This window comes from Physella acuta, unplaced genomic scaffold, assembly GCF_028476545.2.
Source record: "Physella acuta isolate Inbredline_101_S28 unplaced genomic scaffold, ASM2847654v3 ptg000747l, whole genome shotgun sequence".
NCBI classification, from domain to species: domain Eukaryota; kingdom Metazoa; phylum Mollusca; class Gastropoda; family Physidae; genus Physella; species Physella acuta.
In genome coordinates, this window is record NW_026732265.1 from 72,286 (window position 1) to 85,866 (window position 13,581).

A 13,581-nucleotide genomic window follows, 5' to 3' on the forward strand; every position below is an offset into this window, starting at 1 on the left:
GTTTGGTGTGTGGAGTCTGGTGTGTAGAGTTTGGTGTGTAGAATTTGGTGTGTAGAATTTGGTGTGTAGAATTTGGTGTGTAGAGTTTGGTGTGTAGAGGTTGTACACGCTGGTGGAGATGTGTACACAGTTTGGTGTGTCATGGCGGAGATGTGTGCAAAATTTGGTGGGGTGTACAGTTTATATATGTACACACTTTGGTGGGGTGTACAGTTTATATTTGTACACAATTTAGTAAGGTATAGAAGTCATTCGTGTACACGATTTGGTGGGGCGTCGCGGTGATATGTGTACACAATAAGTGGGCTATAAAAGTATTAATTGTACATATTTGTGTGTGGCATAAAGGTGATGTAGGTACACAATTTAGTAGTGCAACGAAGTAATATTTGTACACACTTTGGTGAGATTTAAAAAAAAAGAAACAACCCATGAATATACACATGTGGTTGTGAAAATTAGTGTCTTCACATGTGGTCTAACCACTAACACAACACTTCACACATGTAGGCCTACCTAAAATATCTTTACCACAATCAAACACACCAATACAACACCAGTTCTAGACGAATACCATTATTCGTACCTATCGATTTTCATAACAGTATTGATTGTTTAAATCAATCAACTCTGGTGATATTTCTTCTACTTTATGCATCTGTGTTAGCTCCCCTAATGAGACCTGCGAATTAGATATGAATTATTGTACATGAATTAGAAAAATTTGCGTGGCTTCCCCTTACTTCAATTAAAACTTTGCATTACCTCCCTTTAGCTATGTTATTTTTATTTACGATTTGAACTCATTCATGAACCCGTGACGTCAGTTATCCTGAGAATATTTGATTGGGATACGCGCATACAGATTAGCAGTGGTAAAAAATTTCACCATATCATAGTTGCTACCATCCGCTTGTATCAGCTACCATCCTTTTTTCCATGTATCATATACCACCCACCTGTCAGGTAATCATTATCGTACCATCCAACTTTTAAATCTCTTAAGGGGTCATCCATAAATGGCGTCACACTTTTTTTGATGATTTTTACCTCCCCCCTCCCCTCCGTCACACGTCGCCACAAAAAGCCAGACCCCCCCTAAAATGACGTCACACCTCAGCCTACAACCCCCCCTCAAAATTGCAGTTGAATTTTTTTTAAACATCGATATTTTTCCAAAATCTTGTCTGAAATATGTCAAAATAGAATATTTTAATCAATTCCTATTACGATTTATTAAAACAGTTTCCTAAAACGCTAAATAACGTCTAAAATTCGTTATCTAACATTTCTTATCTATAAAGCAAAAGTTAGACGTCGCACCATCTGACCCCCCCCCTCCCCCTCATCACACATCGTCACAAAATTACCGACCCCCCCCCTCCCCCCTACGAGTGTGACGTCATTTTTGGACGACCCCTAACATCATTCTATGCTATCATCAGAAATAACGACACCCTTTCATATTAATAAACAACGGGTTGACAGCATACACAGTAACATACTATCTTGATATTGCTCCTATAATATTCCAAAATTAACATTTGTAGACATTCTTTGTGCGATAGACAAATACGTATTATTGGAATGCCTGATAGAGCTACTTGCAAATACTTTGACAAGCTTTGGACGAGAATTTCTTTAATCCGCCATCTGGTCACGAGAGTATGTTTCCAAAAATAGATGGGCATCCCGCTAGGTGGCTAAATATAGCCTCGGTCGGTGTACATCCACAGGTGGTCAAATCGAAATTAATTCCCAGTGGTGTGTGTGTGTGTCTGTGTGTGTGTGTGTGTGTGTGTGTGTGTATGTGTATGTGTGTGTACGTGTGTATATGTGAGATGAATGTTTGTTGTACCTCGCTATATAACGGCACGGTTATAATCCACCAATCCTCCCCCTGTAAATCTTGTCTTGTGGACGTACAGCGCTGTAAAACTGTCACTCCAGGCTTGTAGCGTACGTTACGTTATGGCACCTGAGTCACAGGACATTAGTTTTTTACGGCCGTACTTGACCCTTTTTACACTTGGCTGTAGTAAGGCCTAACCCTATGGCTTAAGCTAGACCTCACTTACCTATGACTGAAGCTAGACCTCACTTACCTATGGCTGTAGCTGGACCTCACTTACCTATGGCTGAAGCTGGACACAACACCTATAGCTGAAGCTACGACCTGATTTACCTATGGCTGAAGTTAGATCTCACTTACCTATGGCTGAAGCTAGACCTGACTAACCTATGGCTGAATCTAGACCTCACTAACCTATGGCTGAATCTAGACCTCACTAACCTATGGCTGAATCTAGACCTCACTAACCTATGGCTGAATCTAGACCTCACTAACCTATGGCTGAATCTAGACCTCACTTACCTATGGCTGAAGCTAAACCTGACTTACCTATGGCTGTAGCTAGACCTGAACCTTACATATGGCTGGAGCTAGACCTAAACCTTACATAAACTTGAATATTGAGCTAACTAGCTACATGGCTGAAGCTAGACCTGACCCTTGTATATGACTAAAGCTAGACCTGTCCATAAACAAGACCCGACCTTTACAAATGGCTGAAGCTAGACAGCCCTATAGCTGAAACTTGACCTCAACCCTTGCTATTGTCATAATTTCTTGTATGCACATAAACAAATTACTCCACATTCTATGCTATTTAGAAACTATACATCCAGCAAATATATAACGAACATTTTTGTCACACTTCCGCCGACGCAAATCTTCTTGATTACTCAGTGATTTATTAATTTTTGTCAAATACAATTTAGTTTCCTGCACATAAAAGAACCTCCTTCCTTTATTTTGAAATCGCATTATTTAAAAAAAAAAACATGTAGCATAGGGCCTAAAATAGTTCTAGAAGTAACTATCTATGCCAATATTTACTTTGGCCTAACTAAAAACGGTCGCGCGCTGTCAATTTACCTGGCCACTTCCTGCTGTTGGAGTATACTCGCTATGTCTTCGTCACAAGTCTTGTATTAACTACACAATGTGTTTCAGTGCCGGCGCCAGGTTAGTTAGAGCCCTAAGCAAAACTTATTAAAACGCCCCCTTTCACACAAATTAATTACTAAAACATATGTATAAGAAAACAATTAATTAAAAGTGGCATATTAATTTATTATCATTAATTATCAATTACATACAAGTTATAAGTAGACAGCAAAATCAAATTTTAATTTTCTCCTTCGTCTCAAAAGTTTGTACTAATTTCTTCAATTCCATTTTGTAATCGTAATCACATTTTATTGAAATTGTTTCTAAGTCCACGAGTCTACTTTGTACTTTATATGGCATAGCCCCCCCCCCCCCCTAAAAAATTTTAAGTGCTTCACCCCCTCACCCCCCCCATCTCCCGGGGGAAAAAGTCTGGAAAAAAAAACCCACTAAAAAAAGTTCTTGTAGTGTTGGGCTCTCTGCAGTCCTCCCAAGGTGAGTTCCAAAACGGAACCTACCTGTTTTAAGCTTGACTGTCTTTAGTTATAAATGTTTAATGTCTATATTTTGTGATTATGTAACGATTTTTTTTTTTGTTTTTGAAAAATAAAAGGTTATAAATGTTATATTCCAGCCTAAAATTGTTATGTATGAATCCTTTAGGACAGGGTGAAAAATATGAAAAGACAATTGATTAGATGTTTAATTTACGACAAAGACTGTATGTCTACTAACATTAAGTATTGCAATCTACAACGGCTACTGATGTATTTGTTTTTCTGCTTGATAATGCTAAAAAAAAATACCAAACTATTTTGTTTAGAACTTCTGCTCTGTATAATTTTTACAATAGCAAATAATAACTTAAAGTTGTATGTATATGTAAGCGGTCAACCTAAGGTGCAGGAATTTGAAATGAATGTAAAGCTAAGCCTTAATTAAGCAACAAATTATCTCCAATTTGAAGATCCAAATACCAAAATTTCATTCAAGGGAAATAACTTTCACAAGAATAACTAAATTAATCAAGTGTAACTAAGACATGCTTGAAAAACACAATAAAACGCTTTAAATTTCATTACTTAATAATCATAACAAATCTTTTATATTCGCTATGTTACCTTGTGAAAACAATATATTTTACTTATTGAATACTTAACTGTAGGTTATGTTTTAAGGATAAAAAAACGTTAGTTTTATTATAACATACTTCTATTCAATTTTGATGACATACATTTTAACGTGCTGAGATATTTAGTTTACACAAGTTTTTGAATCCCCTATTTAAAGGGACGCCTTGCTAAAAATCAATTACGGGTAGCTGTTTTAGGCATTGCTAGAATTATTGATTAAATATAAAAAAAAAATTGCATTCTCATTCCTCTATTACCAATCTGATTCCACTAGACCAGGGGTCTCCAAACTACGGCCCGTTAAAAGTATATATTTTCTGAATAAATTCCATTTCGTTTTTTTTTTTGGGGGGGGGGGGGAATAGGGGGCGGTAGACTTTCTTAGGGGGAAAGGCGAACCCCCCACCCCCGAAGAGATGCCTGAAAGAAACTCTGTTACCACTGTGTAGTGTGTTACTTAAGCACATCACAATACACTGACGATACAAACCAAAAATTTTTAAAATATTGTGACCTTCTCCAATTACTGTTACCGGAAAATGTAACATTTCTGTACCAATGTAGCGCTGTCTTCTTCTTCTTCTTCGTTCTTAATTATTAGTGTTGAAGGGGATCGAGATTTATCTGCTAGTGGGTTTGAACTCGAGACTTTGTTCGAATTTATCAACCATGAGCTTTTTGCCGACTCGACCACGCCTCCAACACAATTAAGCGTTAAGTGTCAACTGGTTATGCGCCATTGAGGCCATTGACTCCGATTTCAGCCTGCTTTTCTTTATGCATTAGCTTCCATAGCCTTTGTCCAACCAAGAACAATCTACAAGGCAGCAGTTGTTTAATTTTGGAGTTGTCTCTCCTAGAAGAGCCCCCAGCTAACGAGCCCCCAGCTAACGAGCCTCATCTGCCCGAGGGTTCGAACTCGAGACTTTTCGGTTTAGCAACCATGAGCTTTACCGACTCGACCACGCCGACCCCTTGTAGCACTGTAATTTTGTGTTTGTTGTTTTTAAACATAAGAATACATAGATTTAAAAAAAAAAGATGTTTAATATACCGCTTGTAGTAGTGGGGGAGCAGTGTTCCTTTTAGGATCTCTCTGTGGGGGGGGGGGGGGTAGATCTCCCGCCCCTACAGAGAACAGAAATATATAATTAAAATAGAAAAATATATGCTTTAACCAGAATCAATTTCCGCTTCCCCCCCCCCCCCCCCCCCGGAAGTTTTAAGTCCCCCCCCCCCCCTCTCCCCCGGAGAAAATTTATGAAATAAATGCTAGTTTTGGAGTCATTCATAACAAATATTTTAGCATTGAAAGTTAGTTAATTCGACTTTTACATGAAATGTTGTTGGGGGAGGTTGTGTGTATGTGGGGGGGGGGGGCGAAAATCCAGACTCCGCATGTGGAATCGAGGTGTACAGGCGCGCTCGTACGTGTACATACTGTGTGCACACTATTACTTTGATGAAATAAAATAAAAATTCTGTACTCCACGATTGCACCCAGTGACACTCGCATAAATTAACATATTTAATATGCAAACGACACTTATGACGAATGTGACCCGGTGACCTACATTTTGTTGTAAAGCTATAAATAACTCCACGCTCGCATGATTGTGCGGAAGTTATTGTTACATTAAAGTGTGACATGGGGTTAAAGGTCATGGGCCTTTAATTGGCGAAATACAAATTTAATTTGTGAAATACACATTTAATTGGGGAATACAAATTAATTTGGCGAATACAAATTTAATTGGCAAATACAAATAAAATATGAAATTAGTAAAGTACCCATTGCGAATATGAAGTAGAGTTCATCTGTTTCTATGACTGCGGCATATGAAAGAAATGCGTGGTCAGCAAGACCAACATATAGCTGGGGCTGATTTATAACTAAGTTTCCAACACTATAATGCTCTACCGAGTACTGACGTGAAGCGAACTGATCACAATGGTTTCCTAGACTACCGTCAACGCCCTTCAATTCTAATGTCTGGCGCGATTTTGTGACATTCCTGGGTGCGAATGCCACTTGGGCTTGTCCGTGGAATTGATGTCATTATGTCAATTACGTCATAAACGCCCGTGTCGTTATGTCATTACGGTACATACTAAAGCAGGAAACGGATAGCTAATATGTGGTGAGAACACCTAGCTAAATCTGGCACAAGAGAGTTCTAATAAAGGGCTAGCTTGATGAAACACAGATTAGTTCTAGCTAGGGGGAGGGGGGGGGGGGGGCTCTACGAAAAGATAATGTAAATAAATTAGGCCTAGCTTGTTAGAAATAAGTATTTAAAAAAATAATTCATACCTAGAATGTATGGTGAAAAAGAGGGGGTGATTACTGAAATTAATATCAAGATGTTGTCAATTTACACTTTAAAAAAAATGTATATTTTTATAACGAAAATTAATTGTGCATTCGGGGTTTAATTATGTTGTCCAAATAAAACAATATCATGACAATATTTTAGCATTAACATTTTGTTAACAATAAACGTTGATAGACTAGCTTTCACAACACGTCCTTAAAAAAAAACACATGATAATTACGTAAAATTATAATAGAACATCGTTCTGTTGGGTGCCTAAGTAAAGGCGGCTGGGCATAGTGCTGACCACACTATCTCTTCATATGCCGATGTCACAGAAACAGGTAAACTCTACTTCACTTGACCCAAGGACCGTGAGTTTCGAGAAGGAAACACAATCATTAACTCAGTGTATAAAACTTTTATCAGAAACCAAGGCAAGCTTACAATAGATCTTGCTTGATATCATAACATAATCGCACGGTCAGTCATATACACATGCATCATAATTATGCTAAAGTTTCCTAGGTTTTCAAGTAACCCCCGTACAGCCGTGTGGGACGGGGCGGGAGGGGTGGGGGTTAAAGGATTATATTGACACTTTCCTTCCGACTCCACTTTTTCAAGGAAGTAGTTTGGGGGTCGGCGGTACAGGATGTGTGTGTGTGGGGGGGGGGGGGGGAGGCGGAAGGGGAGAAGGAGGGGAGGGGGGGTTGGGTTGACAACCAGGATGCAGCCTATCTCAGTGTTTTACCTTGAGGTGACATTGCCTCCATTGTGTAGATGTTTGCCATTAGGTTTGGTTATTTCACTAGATGGTGGGGGGGGGGGGGTTAATATTTTAGAAATAGCACTGTACAAATACACGAAACAGCGTTATCTGTAATCACGTGATGTACATCTATGTGTAATCAGCGACATGTCTCTATCGCTCAGGACATATTACATCTAGTTCCCATAAAAATGCGCAAACAGAAAACTGCGCAAACACAAACTAATTATACCAATACACTTCAATTTTGTCTTATTTCTTTGACATATGTTTTATTATGCTACAACGTATACGTAGTCACTCTGTGTTAATATCTTTAATGCTAGATTTAAGAAAGCAAAAATACCCTTGCGCACGTTTTGTGCGCAGGTTTCCGTTGCGTGTCTTTCCTGTCACCATTACATCCTTGTGATTTTTAAAAGTACGTTAACTTAGGCTGTCATATTCCATTCATATTGGCAGGTGCAGATTGTTTTAATAATGGTTTAAGGAAATATAAAAAGTTGTTTAAACTACCCCGCGGTGTCGTAAGAATGAGGGTGGGGGTGTGGTCAGCATCGTGTGCAGTGGCGTAGCCAGGATCGTCTCAAGGGGGGTGGGGGATTTGCACCCCCCCCCTCAAACTTTCGATTTGCACCCCCCCTCAAACTTTCGATTTGCACCCCCCCCTTAAACTTTTTCTATATACCGAGGGGTCTATGGGGGGGGGGGGTTATGACGCCCCCCCCCCCCCCCCCCCTGCCGACGCCGCTGATCGTGTGATACCCGGCCTAGTGACTCCACCGCCCCGGGGAAAGTTTGGCTGGGTAACTCGGAGATTTAGGAGAGGCGAGGTCGGATGGTAGAGTCTACGCCTGCTAACCCAATAGTCTCGAGTTCGGATCTCACGATTTAGTTCGTAGGACGTCCTTGAGGTCGCCTCAGCTCTTATGGGTACCTGATCACGTTAGGGAGAAAAATAAGGCGGTCTGTCATAGTGCTGACCATGCTATCTATTGATTGACCGAGGTCACTGAAACAGGCGAACTCTACTTCACCTGCCCCCACGGTCCTAAATATTAGCACACTTTTACTTGAACTCGGAGCTTAAAGATTACAATCTTTTAAAAAGTAAGCTCAAGACTTTAGTCCAGGCTACACCCCCATACATATGGTCTGAGGAAATGTAAGGATTGTGTGGTCAATTCTGTGCATAGCCACATTTACTTACCAATTCTGGACAGGTACCCATTGGAGCTGAGTGGACTCAAGGACTGAATTTAGGACCTTATGTGTAATCTATAATCAGGTTAAAAAGTGTAACAAATATCTTTCAAGATTACTGTACGGTTACTTTAGTGACTATTTAAGAAAATCCTAATTCTAAAGGAGATAAATGAATAAATTATCTAAATACGATGTGCATTCCACTGTTTTTAAAATGCATTATTTACCCTACGATTAAGGAATTTAAAAAAAAACACAATTTTAGGCAAATGATTTTGTCAATTACTGTCATATTTTTATGACAATTACTGGGCCCATTGTCATGAAAATTACTAGCGAAACATTCTTCTGTCAATTAGGCCTACTGTCCATTAATTTTTCGTCATTTTTTTTTCAAATTCTCTGATAATAAAATTATCTACAATTTCCCGTTATGTGTATGTACACTTCAAATTAAAAGTAAGAAACCTTTATAAAAACGAAACACTAACAGTACATCCCAATATTCCCAAATTTAGTATTCCAAACCAACTTCTAATTACTTCGATGACTAATTAATGAGTACATTATCTGTCCAACAATTTTTTCCAACATTGTGCGGTCACAAAAGCATCCAAAAACACCAACCATGTCCATAATTCATTCCTATTTTGCTTTGTCACGTCCTGCATAGTTTAGGATGGCTTCCCTTTATTATTCCCTCCCTTTACTCTTGCCGCGCTGTGTCAAGTAGACCCTACCGGTCGCTACACTATACTGAGGCATTGAATAATATAAAAACAACACAACGTTAACCAGTCCATTTCAGGTTGTCTCTTCTCTTATTGGTTAAAACAATACCTTTCTGTAATAGTAAAGGCTCTATTTCTTAAAATAATGTAATCAATGAAGTTCTGTTCAATAATTGTAACACAATATCAGTACAGAAAAATGAGCAACTATTTTCAAGAGCAATTTATTCTGTAATTATTCTTGTCTACCATGGTCCGGTATTCAATTTAATACTTTGTATTTTATGTTCTTTGTGTTCTTTTTGTTCTTTGTTGTCTTTTGTTTCAATTTAATTTAAATTAAGTATTTCTGATCCACAAAAACATCTAAAATAATTTATTTAAAATATTTGTAAAAAGGTAAAGTTACCCTTTCTTAACTTGCGGTTAAAATAGGACAGATGAAGTAGAATTCACCTGTTTCTTCGACCTCGGCATATGAAAGGATAGTGCGGTCAGTTTTATGACCAACAACCTTTATTCTTTTTTTTTTACTAATTGAGTAAACTTAGGAACGTTCTAAGGTATTAAGCATGGGACACGAACTCGAGACTTTCGGCTTAGTATCGTGCGCTCTACCGTCCTACCACGGCATTGAAAAAATATTAATTACATTAATAAAAAAACGTAGGATTTTTTCTATATAGGAAAAAAAGTCTCTCCAATTTTATCTTAAAATTATAATTTAATTTAAAAAAATTAAATCTCAAATTTCTTTTTTCCCCTCCCTAGATCACTCCGACGGCCCCTACCCCGGCAGCGTGTACCCATCAGACGCCGAGTTCACGGCACGCGACATGGACGGGCCCAGCTTCTACTGCGCCTACCTCCGGTTCAGCCCCATCTCCAAACCCCCCACCAACATCGGCGTCCTCCAGGCGCCCATCAAGGAGCTGTACTTCAAGTACCGCAAGACGCCCGCCAGCGGCCGCAGCGCCTGCCTCAAGCTCATCCAGAAGGGCGTGCTGGTTGTCTTCTACGAAGACGGCAATGTCAAGGACGAGATGTTTTTCGATTTCTCCAGCGTTGTGTTCGTGGAGGCTGTCAAGTTTTTGCCGGTCAAGACGTCCAGTGAGAAGAAGATAAAGGCGTTGTTTGTGCCGGTGGACGAAAGCAAAGCTCAGTTGAGCGACAAGAGCGCGTTTCTTGTGGAGAAACCGTTCCAGTTTTTGACATCCACAACCCACCCTCCTTTGGTGGTTTGCGTGGTGAGGCGACCTACAGGGGTCAAGGCTTTGGACTGTCACGTGTTTGCGCTCGACACGGTGGAAAATTCCTTGCATATAACGGCTTTGATAGGGTCGACCCAGATCCCTCCAGGGATCCCGGTGGGACGTGGTGACGGCGGAGACCCCTCAAAGGCGAAAGGGAACTTCGATAGGGGTGGACGTGGGGATGTTATACGGACAGAGTACGGGGAGTATTCGGTGTATCGGGGCCCCCATGGATACGAGGGCCCCCCTCCGGGCCAGCGGTACAGCGGCGGGCCTTTAATGAGCCCTGTGAGAAACGGCCCCAACCCCGGGGTCATCCCAGGGGGCGGGATCATGTTAACGCAGGACAACTTCCGGGACCCGCCTTCACAAAACCCCGCCTACGGACTCTACGAGCAGCAGAATATGGGCGGGGTTCAGCTTCGGAACCGCCCTGACGTCATCATGCACGTACGTCAGAGGTCAGGCGACAGCGGGGAGAACTCCCCGCACGACAAGAGCTTCACCAGCAACGCGGGGTCGGAGCAGGGCGCGGCGCGGCTCCGCATGGAAGAAGCCAACCTCCGCAACGCCCAACGTCTTTCCGGCGGTCTCGGCATGGCAGGTAACCGGATGTCCGTTGGTCAACTGCCCTCTGGGGAGAAAATATCCCCGCACCTTCACGACGCCAGATATCTATCAGGTCCACAGTTTTCCCCGCGAAACTCCGACCCAAGTTTATCCCCGGCGGTCAATTCCCCTAGATCCCCGCAGGTGTATTCCCCGACGAGCCCCCGGGGATTCGACGGCGGGCCAATTTTCTCCGCCTCCAACCTAGAAAGCAGAGTCATGGACGACGACGCGGGGGAGCCCAACCCCTCGGGAAAACCGGTCGCGAAGGTCCCGCCTCACATGAAAGCCGGCATCAAAGTCTTACCCTCAGACTTCTTCGCGGTCAAGCTCAAACCTAAAGCCGAGAAACAAACCGAATCTTCCTTTGACGAGTCAGGCGGCTACGATAACAACAAAGAGCTGATGGAGAAATACAAAGAAATCCAGGAGCACCAGAAAGACTCTGGAATTTCAAGCGGGGCTAGACCTACTTCCGGTAACATCCGCGGCAACCAATACGACGACGGCGACGGTTTTCGAGAGTTTTCGAAACACCGCTACGAAGAAAACACCCGGGACTATTCCTCCAACTGGCAAGACACCAGCCCGGACCGGCCCGTCCCCGGGGACGTCTACCGTCACGGTGCCCCGGGGGCGCCGGGCTACCCTCGCTACGAAGACAACAACAACAAAAACAGATACAGCGTCCCCGACTACGGGATGGACCCCCACATGGGGCGCCAGTGGAACAACGGGCAGAAATCTCAATCCTCCTACGAGATGGGCAACCCCTCCCCGTACCCCCACAACCCCGGCCTTGACCCCCACTCCAGGATGAAAGACCTTGAAATCGCCAACATGTTTTCGAACTTTGGCCTTCAGGGGGGTCGACCCGCCCCGGACATGCACAGGCAAATGAGAGACAGAAACGAATTTGCTGAAGGATTGGGTTATCTCCCTTAGCTCGTGCCATTTAACACTTGTCTTACATGCATTGAACACTTTCTTCACATGTGCCCCCCCCCCCTCCTCCACATCAAATAACTCACTTGTAAATACAAAATATAAACACTGTATATTAACCAAGTGATAAATGCGTGCTACACATGCGTGTGGTTTCAAGCACATCTGGAAGCTGCACGCTCACGCAATGTTTTGATTGGTGGTGGTGTGGATTACCAATATGTTACACTACAGTCTGATCACTATGTTGTACCTTTATGGGGTTCTGTGTCAGAGGGTATATATTGATATATATATATATATATATATATATATATATATATATATATATATATATATATATATATATATATAATGTATACATACACAGAATTTGTAACAATTTTTTAACAGGAAAGGCACTAACGTAAGAGACATAAAATTAACTAGATTTCGTTCCCTAATTTTTCTATTAAAAGTGTATGCTTACTATATATTATTTAACATCCATCTCGTTCTGGGGGCGGTAGATGCCTGGAAGAAACTCTGATCCCTGGGTCCCCTATACCATTATAGATTCTGGTCCCCCATGTACCCTTATTTACCCACTTAGCCCTCGCTCTACCATAGTTCCCAAGTAAGTACCTGTCTAGCACATTTTAACCCTTTACCTACAGTACCTCAACAACATCCAGTTTTTTTTTATTTTATTTATTGAAACATTTCCATTTTTAGCTGACATTCTCATTGGTATTCCAGAAATCGATCCCATAATGCTTCAGTTTCACACTATTTCTTCACGCATTCATCAATATACACGTCATATATAAGAAAGAAAACGGCCTTACATTATATATTAATTTTTTTTATAATCTCCCCCTCCTCCCATCAAATTTTTCAAACCCGCTCCCCTCTAAATTTTCAGCACCCCTTTTCAATGTTAACCCCTCATGCTAAATTATATCGTTGTACCACATGCGAACATAATTATCCCTTGCTAAATTATTATTTGTATCATTGAGCCAACAATCTTCAATATAATGTATGCTAATTTAATTACATTTTTGCTCATTAAACGGCTGATGACTCATTGTTTTTCACATCGGATTTTGTGATTATATCCTGCATAAAATATAGCCACAAATCAACCTCATTTGTGCCTTTCTATTCTTATTTATACTTGCAACATAGGGATATTCTGATTGGATAATTAGCAATGAATGGTTGTCATTGTGCTCCGCGGAACAAACACAAAATAAATCCAAAATGGCGGCCAGAGATCTGACTTCGCGGAAGACAGCATTGCTAAAAATAGATTATTTTTTGGGCTATTCTTTTATGGGGATCTTTAATTAACACTTATTTTTAATTTAGTTTGTTATATAATTATATGAAGCCATTCTGGTATGTTAATAAGATTTGATTTTTACTCGATAACTTTGCCAGCAAAGTAAATGCAGGCTGCAGCTTTACGCCATTGGCTCGAACAAACTTTATTTACACTTTTAGTGTGCCAAAATTTGTGAGTAAAGTTACTAGATTAGAAAAAAAATATTTGCCTTAGGTATCAGTTTATCAGATATCCATCTGTCAGATATCTGTGAGATATGTTTGTCAGATATCTGTTTGCCAGATATTTGTCAGATATCTGTTTGCCAGATATTTGTCAGATATCTGTTTGTCAG

The 13,581-nt window shown here is 40.9% G+C and overlaps 1 protein-coding gene across 5 annotated transcripts in view; it reads left to right on the forward strand.

Annotated features, from left to right (window-relative positions):
• Positions 1-12,226, forward strand: part of LOC131950253 (uncharacterized) — a 71,710-nt gene extending 59,484 nt beyond the window's left edge. For 3 of the 5 annotated variants that reach the window (XM_059312328.1, XM_059312329.1, XM_059312330.1), the window contains exon 2: positions 9,882-12,225. In XM_059312328.1, coding sequence (XP_059168311.1) covers positions 9,947-11,917 — 1,971 coding nt within the window. In that variant the 5' untranslated portion in view covers positions 9,882-9,946 and the 3' untranslated portion in view covers positions 11,918-12,225. Of the gene's footprint in view, positions 1-9,881 lie in introns of all 5 variants that reach the window. The other 2 variants (XM_059312326.1, XM_059312327.1) reach the window with 2 other exon arrangements.
• Positions 12,227-13,581: the final 1,355 nt, after the last annotated feature.